This window comes from Symphalangus syndactylus, chromosome 13 (genome assembly GCF_028878055.3).
Source record: "Symphalangus syndactylus isolate Jambi chromosome 13, NHGRI_mSymSyn1-v2.1_pri, whole genome shotgun sequence".
NCBI classification, from domain to species: Eukaryota; Metazoa; Chordata; class Mammalia; order Primates; family Hylobatidae; genus Symphalangus; species Symphalangus syndactylus.
Window position 1 is genome coordinate 124,626,111 of NC_072435.2, and position 18,288 is coordinate 124,644,398.

General features: G+C 44.8%; 1 protein-coding gene and 1 pseudogene across 8 annotated transcripts in view; one reads left to right on the forward strand and one right to left on the reverse strand.

Annotated features, from left to right (window-relative positions):
- The window catches only part of GLT1D1 (glycosyltransferase 1 domain containing 1), a 133,765-nt gene that overhangs the window by 84,690 nt on the left and 30,787 nt on the right, over window positions 1-18,288 (forward strand). For all 8 annotated transcript variants that reach the window (XM_055237234.2, XM_055237236.2, XM_055237237.2 and 5 more), the window contains 2 exons: window positions 9,035-9,078; window positions 11,014-11,134. In XM_055237234.2, the coding sequence (XP_055093209.1) occupies window positions 9,035-9,078; window positions 11,014-11,134 (165 nt within the window). The remainder of the gene's footprint in view (window positions 1-9,034; window positions 9,079-11,013; window positions 11,135-18,288) is intronic.
- Window positions 7,681-9,015, reverse strand: LOC129459916 (GTP:AMP phosphotransferase AK3, mitochondrial-like; annotated as a pseudogene).

Below are 18,288 nucleotides of genomic sequence, written 5' to 3' on the forward strand. Positions count from 1 at the left end.
GAGTTGTAACAATATACTTTGCTAGAAAATAAATAAGCTTGGAAGGAGGAAATGAGAATTTTCATTGTGGCTTGCGATGCTTTTGCCCTTTAAAATTTCATGACATGTGCTTTCATTAAATAAAAATATCCCCCCCTTCTTTTTTTCTTTATCTCGCACTTTGTTCCACGTGGCTTCACTAAGAGATTTGAAAGTGAACTGATGTGGAAGGTAAATCCAGAAAAATTTAATGCAGTTTTTAGTTTCAACTTGAAAGTTGCTGTTATGCCTTAAGTTTTAGATGAAGTGTTTTTGTGGTCTTACAAAATTTGGTTTCTTTCCTTGATAAATTATTTTTCCGTAAATAGTTATTCATGAGAGCAGAGGCATGCTAATAAAATTAAAATAAGAGAAATTTCTAACTAAAAATACTCATAAAATTTGATTTTGAAAATTAGTATGTAGAGCCCAAAAAAGGCTTTCACTGGACTGTGTAGTTTTCTTTTTTTTTTTTTTTTTTTGAGACGGAGTCTCATTCTGTCGCCCAGGCTAGAGTGCAGTGGCGCAATCTCGGCTCACTGCAACCTCTGCCTCCCAGGTTCATGCCATTCTCCTGCCTCAGCCTCCCCAGTAGCTGGGACTACAGGCACCTGCCACCATGCCCAGCTAATTTTGTATTTTTAGTAGAGACGGGGTTTCACCATGTTGGTCAGGCTGGTCTCAAACTCCTGACCTCAGGTGATCCGCCCGCCTTGGCCTCCCAAAGTGCTGGGATTATAGGCGTGAGCCACCGCACCTGGCACTTTTTCATGATAAGATGTTAGGGTTAAAGGGTAATTCAGTTGTTTAGGATAATTCGAGCAAAAGGCTTCAGAAATGGGAAATGGAAAGGTGGGGTCAACTGGAAATCATTCTTTTTGCAGATATTATGAGCATAGAACTGTATGCAGGGCGCTGTGCATGGCCTTGGGAGGGACATGGAGGTAGGAGGAGAAAGTGGGCAAGTATTAAAAGAGGTTGGCCCCTGTGGTAGGAGGTGTTACGATAGCATGGGGTGGAGATGTTACTTCTGGACACGGTGATGGGAAAGTGTCTCAGAGAGGGGCCATTGCCTGCATCTCAGACGTTGAATAGGTTTTGGGGACAGAGAATGATATTCTTGGTAGAGAGAATGCAGGGACACAGATAGACACTGATATGGTTTGGCTGTGTCCCCACCCAAATCTCATCTTCAATTGCAATCCCATAATCTCCACATGTCCTGGGAGGTAATTTGATCATGGGGTGGTTACCCTTATGCTGTTCTTGTGATAGTAAGTTCTCGAGATCTGATGGTTTTATAAGGGGCTTTCCCCCTTCGCTCTGCACTTCTCCTTGCTGCTGCCATGTGGAGAAAGATGTGTTTGCTTCCCTTCCACCATGATTGTAAGTTTCCAGAGGCCTCCCCAGCCCATTGGAGCTGTGAGTCAATTAAACCTCTTGCCTTTGTAAATTATGCAGTCTTGGATATGTCTTTATTAACAGTGTGAGAACAGACTAATACGGACACGGATGGGGTGTAGTGGGTAAATTAATAAGTAGGTAGGTTTTCCATAATCGACATAAGCTTATGAACGATATCTGAGGAAATACTTTGAACAGAAACCAGAGAGGCAGCAGAGCATAATTTTACAAATTCAGCCCCAGGAGTCAGCCTGAATGTGAATACTGGCTCAGCAACTTTCTAGCTGTGTGATCCTGGTTAAGTTATAGAACTCTCTGAGCTTCAATATCTTCATGCATAAAAGGCGGGTAATGATAACCAGGTTGTTGGAAGAAATAAGCTAATGCATTTAAAGGACTTAGCATATGTTCCGCACAGGGTAGGTGGCCGAGAAGTATTAACTATTAAGAGCAACGACAGCAGTAAATAAAACAATTGTGTATGGCTATGAATTTTTCTCTTGAATTAGATTTCTAGGAATTCTTTTAAATTTTCTTATGCATCCAAGTTGGCTGAAGGCTAACAGCAAATTTTCAGTGACTTAGTGACCTCAGAGATGTCAACGAGCTCAACATTACCAATCCTTTGGGTTAAATCTCAGGCTTTCTGGTCATTTGAAGGAGTTGGGGTTTAATACACATGTGAAGCATCTCCTCGCCAGAAGAAACGGAAATAAAGTTTCTAGAAAGCAGCATTATTTCAGTTAGTGTTATAAACTGTTGGGGTATCATCATATTCTTCAAACCAACTTGGTTTGTAACTCATAATGCCTACTGGTAAAGTGTAAATGAGAATAGAAATTGGATATGCCTTCACTCCCGGCTCATCAGGAGTAGCAGCTGGGAAGAAACTGCAGGCATAGCATTAGCAAAATGTGTTTAGACCCTCTGCCTGTATCTTTGAATAAATGCTTAGAATTTTGTGTTACACTCGCATACATTTAGGAATTTTTTTCAGTATTTTAAAATTCTATTCATTGTTGATAAGACCAGGAGAGGCATGGGTGTTGGTTGTTTTGTTAAAGACTTTGCTGTTGGATGAGCCAGATATAACTATATTCTGCGGCTTTGTCCTGAGTGGGCCAGAAGAGGTGAAACAGCACCCTAGGAAGGTCCTCTCAGCACCTCAGTAAGCAAACTTACCTGAGACCAGGTCGTTGCACAAGACGAGATCATTGCACAAGACGAGGTTGCATAAGTTGATGTCGTGTCATGGCGAGGTTTCTGGTGGTGAGGAGTATGGCTACTGCCCCTGGGAATCCAGGGGTTCCTTTCAGGCAGTCAGGGAGCTTCTCTCTACCTCCCAGTTCTGGAGTTTTCAGAAGTGTGGCAGTGTCACTTGATTTCAGATGTGTACTTAATCTCAAAAGTACACATTTGAGGCTGGGTGCAGCAGCTCATACCTGTAATCCTAGCACTTTGGGAGGCCAAGGTGAGCGGATCACTTAAAGTCAGGAGTTTGAGACCTGCCTGGCCAATATGGCAAAACCCTGTCTCTGAAAAAAAAAAAAAAAAAAAAAAAAAAAAAAAAAAGTACACATTTGAGATTAAGCTCAGCCGGGCACAGTGGCTCATGCTTGTAATCCCAGCACTTCGGGAGGCTGAGGCAGGAGGATCACTTGAGCCCAGGAATTCGAGACCAGCTTGGGCCACATAGTGAGACCCTGTATTAGTTCTCCCACTGCTATAAAGAACTACCTGAGACTGGATAATTTATAAAGAAAACAGGTTTAATTGGCTCAAATTCCTCAGGCTGTGTAAGATGCACAGCCAGGGAATGCCTCAGGAAACTTTCAATCACAGTGGAAGGCGAAGGGGAAGTAGGCGCGTCTTGCCTGTCTGGGTCAGGAGGAAAAGCGCGAGGCGGGAGGTGCCACACACGTTTAAACAGCCAAATCTCCTGAGAACTCCATCACAAGCCAACACTGGGGGGTGGTGCTAAATTGTTAGAAACCACCCGCATGATCCAGTCACCTCCTACCAGGCCTCACCTCCAACACTGGGGATTACAATTTAACAGGAGATTTGGGTGGGGACACAGATTCAAACAGTATCAGACCCCATTTTTAATATGTGTATATATATATATATCTTATATATGTACACATATGTGTACATATATAAGATTAAGCTTATAGATTATTTTGTATTGGTGGTGCCGTCTGTATTGGTATTGTACTGGTATTTTGTATTGGTGGTGCCGTCTGTATTGGTATTGTACTGGTATTTTGTATTGGTGGTGCCGTCTGTATTGGTATTGTACTGGTATTTTGTATTGGTGGTGCCGTCTGTATTGGTATTGTACTGGTATTTTGTATTGGTGGTGCCGTCTGTATTGGTATTGTACTGGTATTTTGTATTGGTGGTGCCGTCTGTATTGGTATTTTGTATTGGTGGTGCCGTCTGTAGCTCTCATTGCTATTTTCTTCTAGTATTTTTCTAATAAGACTTTGACATTTGACTTTTTTCTTCTGCAACATGTATAGCAGTTACTGTGTCCCAGGCACAGTTCTAACAGCAACCAGAGAGGCAGCAGAGCATAGTTTTACAAATTCAGCCCCTGGGGTCGTCCTGAATGTGAATACAGGCTCAGCATTTCATGTCTTCTAAGTCATTTACTCCTCTGAGCAATCTCAAGGTGCTAGAGTTCTCACTGGACAGACGAGCAAACTGACACACAGAGAGGTCCATTAATGTGCATGAGGCTAGTTTGGTGCCTGGGTGGCCTTGACCCTGGCCCTCTGTGTCTGGAGTCCACTCAGTCTGGTGCTGCCTCTTTCTGGCCTCCACACATCCACTACGAGTTTGCTTGAAAACTTCTGGCCTGTCTTTGAGGAGCGATAAGTTTGAACACATTACCATTAATTTTTGCATGAATTCAACAAGTGTGTTATTAGCCTTCAGGGATGCAACAGGATGGAACACAGTCCTTGCCCCAAAGCACCTGTTCCTTCCAGATGCGAAGTAGGAGTCAAGTTGGGACTGGAGGATGTTAGGTTGTGACTAATGAAAAGGCTGCCCCTGGCCTTTAAAAATTGAGGTGGAATTCACATGCCACGAAATTCACCATTTTAGAGTGCACAAGCCAGTGGGCTTTAGTCTATTCACAAAGTTGTGCAACCATCACACCTATCTCATTCCTGAATATTTTTTCTCACCCCAAGAGGTTACCTTCTATCCACTAAGCAGTCACTTCCCATTTCCCCCTCACCCCAATAACCCCTAATTAGATCCTAAGCAACCCCTGGGTAACCGCTAATCTACTTTCTGTCTCTGTGATTTGCCTGCTCTGGCCATTTCATAGACGTGGAGTCATACACTCTGTGGTCTTTTCTGTCTGGTGTAACTCACGTGGCATCGTGTTTTCCAAGCTCACCCTTGTTGCGGCCTAAGTCGGCACTTCCTTGTCATGGCTGAGTGGCACTCCCTTGTGTGGATAGGCACGTCACGTTTACTCATTCATCAGCTGATGATCAGGTCCTGGCCTTTCAAACTGTTTCCGAGAAGTCATCCTGTTAAAAAATATTTCGATATGGTCAGACCTTTTGTCATAGACTTACTAAGGATTCCAACCTATTCTGCCTGAATGATTTTATGACAAAATCCTTGTGCATCATTTAACCAACACTTCCACTGCAATATTCGGTTGTTGTCAAATTGTTCCATTTCTGGAAATGACTCTGTCTCAAGACCTTAAGTTGGCTGAAGGGTTCTCCCTCACCACACTCGGATGCAACCATACAGGCTCCTAACCAGAGCCTATATATATTCTTTGGAACATTCTCTCTCTCCTTTCTCTCTCTCTCTCTCTTTGTTTTTTTGAGACAGAGTCTCACTCTGTTACCCAGGCTGGAGTGCAATGCAGTCATCTTGGCTTACTGCAACCTCTGCCCCCCAGATTCAAGCGATTCTTCCGCTTCAGCTTCCCAAGTAGCTGGGATTACAGGTGCTCACTCTACACCCACGCCCGGTCAATTTTTGTGTTTTTAGTAGAGACAGGCTTTCACCACGTTGGCCAGCAGGCGGGTCTCGAACTCCTGATCACATGATCCCCCCTCCTCAGCCTCCCAAAATGCTGGAATTACAGGTGTGAGCCACCAGCGTGAGCCACCGTGCCCGGTCTCTCTCTCTCTCTTTTTTTTTTTTTTTTTTTACTATTATCGTTTTTATTATTTAATAGCTGGGCTCATAGTACCATTTCCTACTTAATTTTTTTCCCTGTCTGAATTGTTGAGTCTGGCTCTGCTGCCATTCGATGTAATTCCTGGAGACTTAGCCTCATTTCAGGCTTTTGCTAACATATGTCTTTTTTTTTTTTTTTTTTCACTGTTTTAAGGTCATTTATTAGAACACAGTCATTCAGAAGCCATTGAGACATCAGGCAGCAGGAAGGAAGGTGGGGTGGAGCAGGCCCTGTGAAGGACCAAGGACAAAGTAATAGCCACAGTTACAAAATTTCATTTTATTCTGATAAAGACTAATGTATGCCTGATAACCTAGTGATAATCCACAAGTTTGGTAGTTCACAATATTTTTAGAAAGCACATACGATTAACATTTAAATAAGGCATTATGGAAAGTTTTATAAAGAATGAAGTGTTTACTATAATTCTTTTAAGAAACTTTGGTTCATCTTGAAAGATCAATGAATTTTTAAAATACCAGAAGAAAAGGAAAATAAAATTTTTTCCCCAAAAATACATAAGAACTGCTTACTGGCACTTGTATTTTAAGTACCTGGGAAAAAAATGGAACAGATTTTTAAAGGCAATTAATAACAGCTTGTATGAGGGCTTGTTTCATTTGATTTGGCACCAAGTGAAGTTAAGAGTAAATACGCCATGGAAGACGCCATCAGGTTTTTCGTCCACCTCTCACACTGCCCCACTTTTCCCAGACCACACAGCACATCAGTAGCCATCCTTGCTGCCCCACTCAGGAATCACTTTAGATTCCAATTTTGTTTGTTTGTTTTTTGGTTTTTTTGAGACAGAGTCTTGCTCTGCCCCCCAGGCTGGAGTGCAGTGGCACGATCTAGGCTCACTGCAACCTCCACCTCCCGGGTTCAAGTGATTCCCCTGCCTTAGCCTCCTGATTAGCTGGGGCTACAGGCGCGCGCCACCAAGCCCGAGTAATTTTTTGTATTTTAGTAGAGACGGGGTTTCACCATGTTGGCCAGGATAGTCTCGATCTCCTGACCTCATGATCCACCCGCCTCGGCCTCCCAAAGTGCTGGGATTATAGGCGTGAGCCACCGCGCCCGGCCTAGATTCCAATTTTTAAATGGCTTCTCAGATGACACCAACAGAGTTCTTTCCCTTTAAAATAAGTTGGCAGTGAATGCTAACAGTTATCGATTTCTTTGATCAGGAGCAAAGAACTCCTTCAGGAAACTCACTTACTTTCGTGGTCCTTGTTAACCTATTGTGTAAATTCTTTTTATTGGCATACCTGTCTATTAATTATGATTGATTGCTATTTATGCCAAGGGAGCATTTCCTAGGCATGTCTCATCTATTTACTAACCACGAAGTGCGCTTACTTTATTTACATAGGGCCACAGGTTGTCTCTTTTCTCTCTCTCTTTTTTTTTTTTTTTGGCAGGGAGTGGTGCTCTAACTCGTTATTTATCAGGGCAGATCATACATTTGGATCAAAAAGAGAAACCGGCAAGTAGATCCTAAAACACATTTCTTAACCTGAGTCACATCTGAAAACATACAGATTTTAATTACATTTTGTTGAAAATTCATTCAACTTTGGTGCTTGTCCAAGGACTTATATTGTCAATTTCTGACATAAATCATAACCCTCAGTACATACGTATTTTCAAAGGAAACAAGTTATCTTAAAGTAATATTTTTCTATATGCTAATGGCTACATTTTTGTAGCAAATTGAAAATTCTTAGTAAACTGAAAGTGTGCTTAACAACAAAATAAGTACAGCATATATGGATGCATATACATTTCTTAGTAGCAGAGGATTTGTGTCTTACGACAAATCTGTAAACCCAGTTGCTTTCTTTCTGGCGTTTTATATAGTATCTCACCATGTTCCACAACGCTGGAGATGTCTTTTGTGGCATCGATCTGTGCAAACATTTCTGATCACGTATTTTCCCCCAATGACATGTAACTTTTTTTAACTTTATGGGAAAATAAGGAAGCTTTATCAACCACTTATTAACTGAACAAAAAGTGAGATTACTACCAAATGCTCTTTTAATTTTGCTCCAACAGATGTTTTAAAAGTTCAGACATCACTGATGTTTTTGAGGATAGCTGCGTAAAATACACTAGATGATTTCAAAGGATGAATCTTAGTATCTGACTCATTTGGCACGTCCTTAGTATCTAGAATAAAATCAGTAGAAATAAAAGTCATACGATTTTCAAAGAATTCATACATACTGGAAGTCTTAGGAAAAGCAGCTTCTAAATGCAAGGACTATGAGGTTTGTCCATCTTACTACTAATAGTTCCACACATCTCTCCTTATGGAGTAACTGAAGCTTCCTGGCTTGTTTGAGGAACTTTAGTTTGTAGGAAAGCATATCCACAGGGCCAAATCTTGTTGGTTTCTGTTCCGGAGAATGTTTCCAACACCACTTTTATTTCTGGTAATATTCCAGGACTGGCTTTGTTTGGCTTCATAAGCCTTTAGTCTCTTGAGAACCATCTCTGGTTTATCATCCTCACGCTGAATGAGAGGCTCCCTGTCACAGCATCAATGCCCACAGTTTTGGGAGGGTTGAATTCAATGTTGTAGACTCTGCCACTGGTGGGATGAATCCAGTGAGCAGTAAGGCGTTGTTTAATGACCTCGAAGGACATATTCAGGTTAATCACTGTGTCGATCTGATCAGCTCTATCTAGGGCTTCTGCCTGTGGAAGTGTCCTTAGAAAACTATCCAACAGCTAGACTGGGTGAGATTTTACAGCTCCTGAAGGGCCAGCCAAGATGACATCATTTGGGATGAGTTTCCCTTGGTCAAGGAAAGCCTTGGCTAACACGTCAATTTCTCTCTCTCTCTCTCTCTCTGTCTCTCCATATATATATATATACATAGTTCTGTGGTACATGTGCACAATGTGCAGGTTTGTCACACAGGTATACATGTACCATATTGATTTGCTGCACCCATCAACTCATCATTGACATGAGGTATTTCTCCTAACGCTCTGCCTCCTCCAGCCCCCGACCCCCAGCAGGCTCCAGTGTGTGATGTTCTCCTCCCTGTGTCCATGTGTTCTCGTTGTTCCACTCCCACGTATGAGTGAGAACGTGTAACGTGCCAATTTCTGCGCCCCGCAGCATGTTGTCCTGGGGCGGGTCCCCGCTGGAGAGGTGCTTTAGCTCGAAGTATTGGGTGATACGTGACGACACGGTGCCCTTGCCCGAGCCTGGGGCCCCCATGATCACCGCACGCAGCAGCCGCGAGGACACCCCCATGGCCACAGACCGAGGCCCACGCCGCACTGGCACCAGGGCTTTGGCCTGGCCCGTGCTGGCCAGCTGGCAGCGCCACTAGCAGGCGGCAACCGCTGACATTTATCTTTGTCTCTTTTCAGGTTGATCCAGTGTTTACAAGGGAAGTGAAAGCCAAAGTGAAAAAGTAAGAGTTGGTGGAGACCAGTCATTTTGCAGAATGGAAAGCCTGAGTGGCCCCTGGGTTACCTGAACTTTCATTTATCCAGTCCCAGGCACTATTCCAAGCAGCTTCCAAGTGTTTCCTCGTGCATCCTCCCAGTGAGCCCGTGGCATCCTAGGCACTATTATTTGCCCAGGGAAAGGCCAATAAAAATCACTTTGTGATTATAATTTTTAACGGATCACATTGGCCAAAATGGAAAGATTTAAACTCTCAAGGGTTTGGAAGAATGGAGGGGTATCGCCCTTTGTCACAGCCTGCCTGGAGAGCAATCTGTTGGTGTGTTGGTTATAAGCTGCATTTGTCGGCCAGGAGCCCAACGGCACAGGCTTGAACAGATGGAAGTTGCATTGCTCACATCAACAAGTCTGAGGGTGGTCAGTCAAGGAGCAAAATGGAGGCTTCCCTGAGACCCCAGGGATTTGTCTCCTGTCTCTGTCCTGCCTTCCTCAGCCTGTGGCTCCCATCCTGAAGGTGACATGGTGGCTATAGAGCTGTGTCATCAGTCTGCGTTTTAAGTGGGGCAATGGGAATGAGCAGACCAGACGGATGTAGGTCTTATTTGGGTCAGTCCCCTGTAAAGTGGTGTCCTCACAGCCCCGGGATTCCAGCCAGACTCATTGGCCACACCAACTGCAAAGGGCACTGACAAAGACTGGTTTTTCCCCATCTATAATCAGGGATCTTTAGATTGCTCCTAGGTCCGGATGCATGTGTGCAAAAGTATCACCTGCTCGGGGAAGGGAGGCCTGGCAGAGCCATGAGAGTGGTGGCCAGCAGTGGGGACGGGGAAGATCAAAGAAAGGCAAAGATTTACATTGTGTGGTGAAAAAAATAGAACAAGGCAAAATGTCTATGACAAAATAGCTGTTAGCGCTGTGTGCTGGGAACAGGGCTTTTGTGACATTATTGTCTCTATTTAGTATTTCTATTTACATTCTTTTTGTTGTTGTTGTTGTTGAGACAGTTTCGCTCTGTTGCCCAGGCTGGAGTGCAGTGGCGCGATCTCGGCTCACTGCAAGCTCCACCTCCTGGGTTCATACCATTCTCCTGCCTCAGCCTCCTGAGTAGCTGGGACTACAGGCACCCGCCACTGCGCCCAGCTAATCTTTTGTATTTTTAGTAGAGAGAGGGTTTCACCGTGGTCTCAATCTCCTGACCTCGTGATCACCCGCCTCAGCCTCCCGAAGTGCTGGGATTACAGGCGTGAGCCACTGTGCCCGGCCTCTTTTTTTTTTTTTTTTTGAGACCTAGTCTTGCTCTGTCACCCAGGCTGGAGTGCAATGGTGCGATCTCAGCTCACTGCAATCTCCGCCTCCCGGGTTCAAGCAATTCTCCTGCCTCAGCCTCCCGAGTAGCTGGGATTACAGGTGCACACCAACACGCCTGGCTAATATTTGTATTTTTAGTAGAGATGAGGTTTCGCCATGTTCGCCAGGCTGGTCTCAACCTTCTGATCTCAGGTGATCCACCCGCCTCGGCCTCCCAAAGTGCTGGGATAACAGGTGTGAGCCACTGCACCTGGCCTATTTCTATTCTTATTGTCTCATTAGTATTTTAAAGAATTATTTGAAAAAAAGTTGAATTATTAGAAAAATGTTCTCTAAATCATGCAGAGAAACTGGTACAAACCTTTTCTCTGACTCTTCTAGTCCTTGAGAGCAGGTGTCTTTATTGAGCATATTGAAAACAAAAGCAGACTGGGTCCCTGCCTCCCTTGTCAGGGACATGAGCTGTAAGGATTTCCACCCCAGTATAGTTCTCCTGGCTGAACGCTTGCTCAACAATGCTTACTTGCTGATCTAGAGTATTACACCCAAATTGTCATCTCTCCTCCTCTCAGCTGCCGACCCATGAGATTCTTGGAATCAGAGCCACTCTTCCTGCTTTGTGTTTCAGGTCCCCTGGGGTACGACTGATTGGAGAGATGCCTCAAGAAGATCTGCACGCAGTGGTGAAGAATTGCTTCGTGGTGGTGAATAGCTCTGTCTCTGAAGGCATGTCAGCTGCAATTTTGGAGGTAATTATGTAACTCGAGTACTGAAAGTGGGAGTATGAAAATATCCATCACTCCTTCTCTTATTTATGGAGGTGACGTCTTTGTCAATAACATTCTGCAATTCTCAAAGCTAAAAAGGCCAAGCAGCTTACCTGTTGGAGTTCAAAAGTACTTTTGAAGTTCTATCTGGAAGTTTAAAAATATCATTTCATTTCTCATTGCTATTTCTCCTTGCCAGCTACGATGTAAAATAAAACTGGGATAGCATTGCCTCTCTGACCCTCTAAATATCTCTAATAGAAAGGCAGCTAAGGTTACAAAAGATTGGGACAGGAAACAGGATGAAGGTATTTTTGCAGGAAGCCTCCTTTTACTTGATCTTTTCTCTTTCTTTTCCATATGTTCTGTAATTCCAGAATTTAAGGGAGGAGAAGAAAGGGCTGGACTGTGCAGGTGGCAGGAGACAGGGGCAGGGCGGTAATCATAGATGACGGGGTGGCGTGGCGGCCAGGGTGGATCTCATCTCTTCATCTAGCAGTCAGCTCTAGAAAATCACTTCATCTTTCTTGACAAAATGTGTCTATCCCAGCACCACTCTGCAATTCCCCACCAGCGTATCTGTGTTTTCAGGACCGAGGCTGGAGTGGGAAGGCCGTGCTCGTGAAGCCTGGGCAGGCCCTGGCTGGGCTGTGTCCCCTCTTCTGTAAAAGATCCTGGCAATCCTCGCATCCCCTTTGCAATGGGACCACCTACATCTCTTCTCCTCCTTGAGAGGTTTTTGACTGGGGTATTTAACCATTATCTTTGGTGCTTGATGTTAGGTCCTAGAGAGAATCACCAGCATGCGTCTCACAGAAAAAGATGTTCCTTCTCTTGTTGTGTTGTTAGTTCATTGCCTTGGGGGCTCCTGAAGAATGAACCCAGAAAAGGGCAGGCTGGGCTCTCTCACACCAACGCCAGCCTTTAGCACGGGGTTTTCCTCATGCGATTAAAGCACCCAGTACCGCATGCATGGTACCCCTGCTGGTTCTCAGCACACACACTGCACACGACAGACCTGGCATAAACAAGCATTGATGGGCACATGATAAAGCCTGTTTTCCTGTCGAAAGGAAACATGTGGCCACTGCTTCCTGAGGTCTTTGATCCAGCTTTCATGTGTTCCTTCTGAATACGTGGATTTCTTATGTCAGTGTCTACTTAGGTTAATGCTGTTACTTTATCATAAGTCTTTGGGATATCCATGTATCCCCCTTGGATACTGGTGTACTGAACTTACTGACAAAAGTTAAGATCTGCAAACCTTCAGGGTCCAGAGAGAACATGGCAAATAAACTAGGAAAAAAATCCTCTCCTTACATTTAAGAAATGACTGATGTTGTATGCGTAATATTTGCTCTTAATTTGGCATCATTTATAAAAGAAAAAAAAAACCCAAAGAAAAAAACACACAGGGAGATGGTAGAAGCTGTGTGTCCACGCCCATGAATCTGCTGTTAGGTGATTTCAAAGCACAAAGTGTGAGTTTGTAACGTGATCATCCTCAGCCAGATGTCAGCACCTCCGCTTAGGGGTTGTTGCTAGTATTAATCTCCACTGTCCTTTGAATCAGCTCCCAACCGCAGTCCTCGGAGCAATACATTTTATTCATCATGTTGGCTTTAAAAGTGTATATGCTTATGGTACCAGTATTTGAACTATTGTGAATTTTTTTTTCCAACTTCTTAAGGAAAGGTAGAATGAAATTCGGGAATAATTTTATAACCAGCACACACAGCACTTCACTGCGGATGAATCGCTGTCAAACCTCATTTACTTCAAAGCAAAGGCAGCTGTTAGCAATTCCAACTGCCTTAAAATGTTGATGTTGTGTTCCTTTTGAAAACTCCAAAATAACCTTTGGGTGAAGGGTTTTGAATGAAACTGATTTTAGAGGAGTGGTAAGGGTGCATTTCATTAGAATCAATTCAGATAGCCACAGTGTTTAATCATGGAATAAGTGCCTATCACTTTTGAAGGAAGTGACCTTTTGACCTTTCGGAATTAGCTGTATTTTCCCATGGAAGCATAGAAACATCCCATTTGCAGAAACACGTTTCTTACTGATAAACTCCAAAAATCAAACTTTAGCTGGATGCGTGGGCAGCAGGGTGAACACTTCTACAGCTAATCAGTTGTTTCCACTTTTGAGCTTTTTTACGGAGTTGAATCCTGCAGAGAATTACATTAAAAGTATATAAACAATTATTTGCTTATCCCAGCCATCATGATTAGGCTCTTTTCCCGGCCCTAGAACACACACATGCAAGCACACACACACATACGTGCGCACACACACAGGCATACACACACACACGCTCACACACATGCACCTATAGATGCATGCATGCACACACAGGCACACACGCAGGCACACACACACACGCTCACACACATGCACCTACAGAAGCATGCATGCACACACATGCACACACACAGGCACACACACACAGGCACACACACGCTCACACACATGCACCTACAGATGCATGCATGCACACACATGCACACACAGGCACACACACACAGGCACACACACACGCTCACACACATGCACCTACAGAAGCATGCATGCACATACATGCACACACGCACATGCACACGCACGTACACATACGTGTACACACACACACACACACTCTGCCTGCGAGAGGAAGCCCATCTTCTAAAGCAGAGAGGAGCACCTGCAGGAAGGAGGTGATTCCTGGCCTCTTGGCTTCCAGACTCCAGCCCTAGTGATTGAAATAGGATGTGAGGGCATTCAAAGGCAGCTGCGACTCTGTGTCGCTTTAACCTCGACTAGTTTGTAAATGTGTGTGTGTTTGTGTTTGTAAGTGTGTGTGTGGATACGGCAGTGTGATGCCTTTCCCACTTTGAAAAGTGGAGGGCCTTTTGAGTTTTCATCATTAAGAAGATGCTACTGGCATGTATTTGGGATGGAGCAGCTGCAGGGAGGTGGGGTGCCGGTTCAAGGTGCCAGAATGTAGCTAATTCTGAAAGGTCAAAAGATCACTTCCTTCAAAAGTGATAGACACTTATTCCATGATTGAACACTTTGGCTATCTGAATTGATTCTAATGAATTCATTGCATCAGAGTTGTACCCAAATGCCGTTGGCACCCCCATTGAGAATCACTGTAACCCCAATTATGTAAGATCCGAATGTGCTGTGGGCATATGTAGCCCAACTCCATTGCCACGTGACAAGCAATACTTGTTTGACTTGACAGACACTCAGTAAAGACCATTAAAATGCAAGCCAACCTCTCTGCAAGAAAATCTAGACATGGTGGTTTCCAGCCCCAGGTGTGCACCAGAATTACCTTGAAGCTTAAAAAAACCATAAATACAGGTGATGGTGCCCACCCCTCACAGATCAACTTTGCTTGTTTTGGGGAGGGGCCTGGCTGCTGAGTGTCTTATGACTGTTCTGCAGGATAGAACAGAGGCACTGTCTCTGGAAACCTTTATCAGCTCTGCTGAAAATGGCATCCTAGCCACAAAGGCTTTTACAAAGAGTCTCATATGAAGTTTCCTTCTGCCTGATAAGAGCTTGGAGAGCTCATCTGGGGAAAATAAGAAATCAAGTGAGTTCTCATAGGAGCAGAGAGTAGAATGGTGTGTAGCAGAGACTGGGAGTGTGGGGAGTGGGGAGATGTTGGTTGAAGGACCTGAACTTCCAATTAGGAGGAATAAGTTCAAAAGATCTGTATTGCACATCATGGTGACTACAGTTAATAACAATATATTGTATCCTTGAAAATTGCTAAGAGTAGATCTTAAGTGTTCTCACCACACAAAACAAGTATGAAGTAATACGTATGTTAATTAGCTTGCTTTAGCCATCCCACGGGGTAGATGTGTATGAAAACATCACGTTGTGGCCGGGCGCGGTGGCTCACATCTATAATCCCAGCACTTTGGGAGGCTGAGGCGGGTGGATTACCTGAGGTCAGGAGTTCGAGACCAGCCTGGCCAACATGATGAAACCCTGTCTCTACTAAAAATACAAAAATGAGCCGGGTGTGATGACGGTGCACCTGTAATCCCAGCTACTAGGGTGGCAGAGGAAGAATTGCTGGACCTGGTAGGCGAAGGTTGCAGTGAGCTGAGATCACACCACTGTACTCTAGCCTGGGTGACAGAGCGAGACTCCACCTCAAACAAAACAAAACAAAACAAAAACACATCATGTTGTACACTGTAAATGTAGGCGATTTTTGCTTGCCAGTTTTTTTTTTTTTTTTTTTCTAATCAAGTGAGTTCAAACACAAAGGTGTCAGGTGCATCTTGGATCCTGACATTTCACTTGTCTTAGTCCCAGAGTGGGGTCCCTGACACTGGCTCTGAACCGCTTTCCGTCCCAAGCCTGTGAGTCACGCACGGTGCCCCCCTGTGGACTCACAGGGCATGTTCTGAGGTCGAGCACACCCACCTCTGTGCACTGTCCACCCAGGCACTGCCCGTCTCCGTCAGGCCCAGCTGCACAGCGTCACCATTGTCCAGGAGTTCTTCTCTCCTTAAGACGTTTCCTTTGTTAAAGGCACATTTTGTTGGTTTTCCGAGAGTTGACTTCAGAACTAGTTTTCTGTAAATGTGCAACCCTCAGATTCCACTGAAGTCTCTTCACCCTCTGTTCATTTCACAACGTCGTGAGCGGGTCGCGTTGCGTCTTTTCTGCTGAACTGCAGTTTTCCTTGGAGGCAGGGCCGTGCCCACCACAGTGTGGAATCCTCTCCTACGTCTCCCCTGGCCGTGGACCATCAGATGGGATGAGTGTGTTTATGCCTTCTGCCATTCAGCAGAAATGTGTAGAGTGCCAGGTCTGTCAGGCCCTGGAGATGCCGCAGCGGGCAGATGCTAAAGGGCCTTGTTATCATGGAATCCATGTCGTTGCGAGGGATGGAAAGAAGGACTGGGAGACGGGCAGGAAGCAGGCAAATGGAAGAGTGAACAGAGAACTTGAGGATGTAGTAAGTGCTGAGGAGGAAGCGCAGCAGCAAGACACGACAGTGGGCGGTGGGGACGTGCTCAGGGAGGCTCCATGCTGTCATGGGCTGAACTGTGGCCCCTCCCCAAATGCCTGTGTTGAAGTCCTCACCCCCAGCGTCTCAGAATGGGAATGTATTTGGAGACAGAGGTAATCAAGTTAGAATGAGGTCCCTGGGCAGGGGTGTGGCGGAAAAGAGAAATTTTCTTTCTTTCTTTCTTTTTTTTTTTTTTTTTTTGAGATGAAGTTTCGCTCTTGTTGCCCAGGCTGCAGGGCAATAGCCAATCTCGGCTCACCCCAACCTCCACTTCCCAGGTTCAAGTGATTCTCCTGCCTCAGCCTCCCAAGTAACTGGGATGACAGGCATGTGCCACCACGCCCAGCTAATTTTGTATTTTTTTTTAGTAGAGATGGGGTTTCTCCATGTTGGTCAGGCCTGGTCTTGAACTCCCGACTTCAGGTGAGCCACCTGCCTCGGCCTCCCAAAGTTCTGGGATTACAGGTGTGAGCCACCACGACCGGCTTTTTTTTTTGACGGACTCTTTCTGTCGCCCAGGCTGGAGTGCAGTGGCACGTTCTTGGCTCACTGCAGCTTCCACCTCCCCAGTTCAAGTGATTCTTGTGCCTTAACCTCCCGAGTAGCTGGGACCACAGGTGTGCACCACCATGCCCAGCTAATTTTGTTTCTATTTTTAGTAGAGACGGGGTTTCACCATGTTAGCCTAGCTGGTCATGAACTCCTGGCCTCAAGTGATCCTCCCACCTCAGCCTCACACAGTGCTGGGATTACAGGCTTGAGACACCACGCCTGGCTGATGTTGAGCGTCTTTTCGTGTGCTTATTGCCCTATTTATACCTTCTCTGAAGAAGTATCTAGTCAAACTCCCAACCCACTTTTTCACTGTGTTCTTCTTTTATTTTTGAGTTGTAAGAGTTCTTTATATACTATAGATACAAATCTATCAGCCTATCAGATATTTATTTCCTAAATATTTCCTCCCATTCTGTAGATTGTCTTTTCACTTTCTTATTGGTTTCCATTGAAGCTCAAAAGTTTTAAATTTTTATTATTTTATGTTTTGTAGAAAAAGGAGCTCACAGTATTGCCCAGGCTGGCCTCAAACTCCTGGCCTCAAGCAAATTTCCTGCCTCAATCTCCCAAAGTGCTGGAATTATAGGCATGAGCCACCGCACCTGGCTGAAAGTTTTTAATTTTGAGGAAGTCCAGTCTTCCTATTTTCTTGTTGTTGCTTGTGTTTTTGATGCCATATCTAAGAAGGCTTTGCCTAACCCACAGTCTTAAAGACTTAACTTGTGTATTTCTCGCTAAGAATTTTATGGTTTTAATTTGTCCATTATGTCTGTGATCCATTTTGAGTGAATTTTGTGTGTGTGGAGTGAGGAAGGGGCAAGATTCCAAATTCCTTCCTTCTTTGGCATGTGCACACTAACAATGACTAATATAGCTTTTTATTTTTTTCTTCTCCGAAACAGAGTCTCACTCTGTTGCCCAGGCTGGAGTGCAGTGATGCAATCTCGGCTCACTGCAACCGCCGCCTCCCGGGTTCAAGCGATTCTCCTGCCTCAGCCTCCCAAGTAGCTGGTATTGCAGGCACATGCCACCACGCCTGGCTAATTTTTGTCTTTTTAGTAGAGACAGGGTTTCACCATGTTGGCCAGGCTGGTCTGGAACTCCTGGCCTCAGGTGATTTGCCTGCCTCAGCCTCCCAAAGTGCTGAGATTACAGCCATGAGCCACTGCACCCAGTCTAATATAGCTTTAATATAATTTTACTTTACGTTATCTCGAGGTCTGGTCCTAAGCTGACCTGTTTTTTTTTTTTTTTTTTTTGAGATGGAGTCTTGCTCTGTCGCCCAGGCTGGAGTGCAGTGGTGTGATCTCAGCTCACTGCAAACTCTGCCTCCCAGGTTCGCCATTCTCCTGCCTCAGCCTCCCGAGTAGCTGGGACTACAGGCGCCTGCCACCACGCCCGGCTAATTTTTTGTTTTTGTATTTTTAGTAGAGATGGGGTTTCACCGTGTTAGCCAGGATGGTCTCGATCTGCTGACCTCGTGATCCGCCTGCCTCAGCATCCCAAAGTGCTGGGATTACAGGCGTGAGCCACTGTGCCCAGTCTAATATAGCT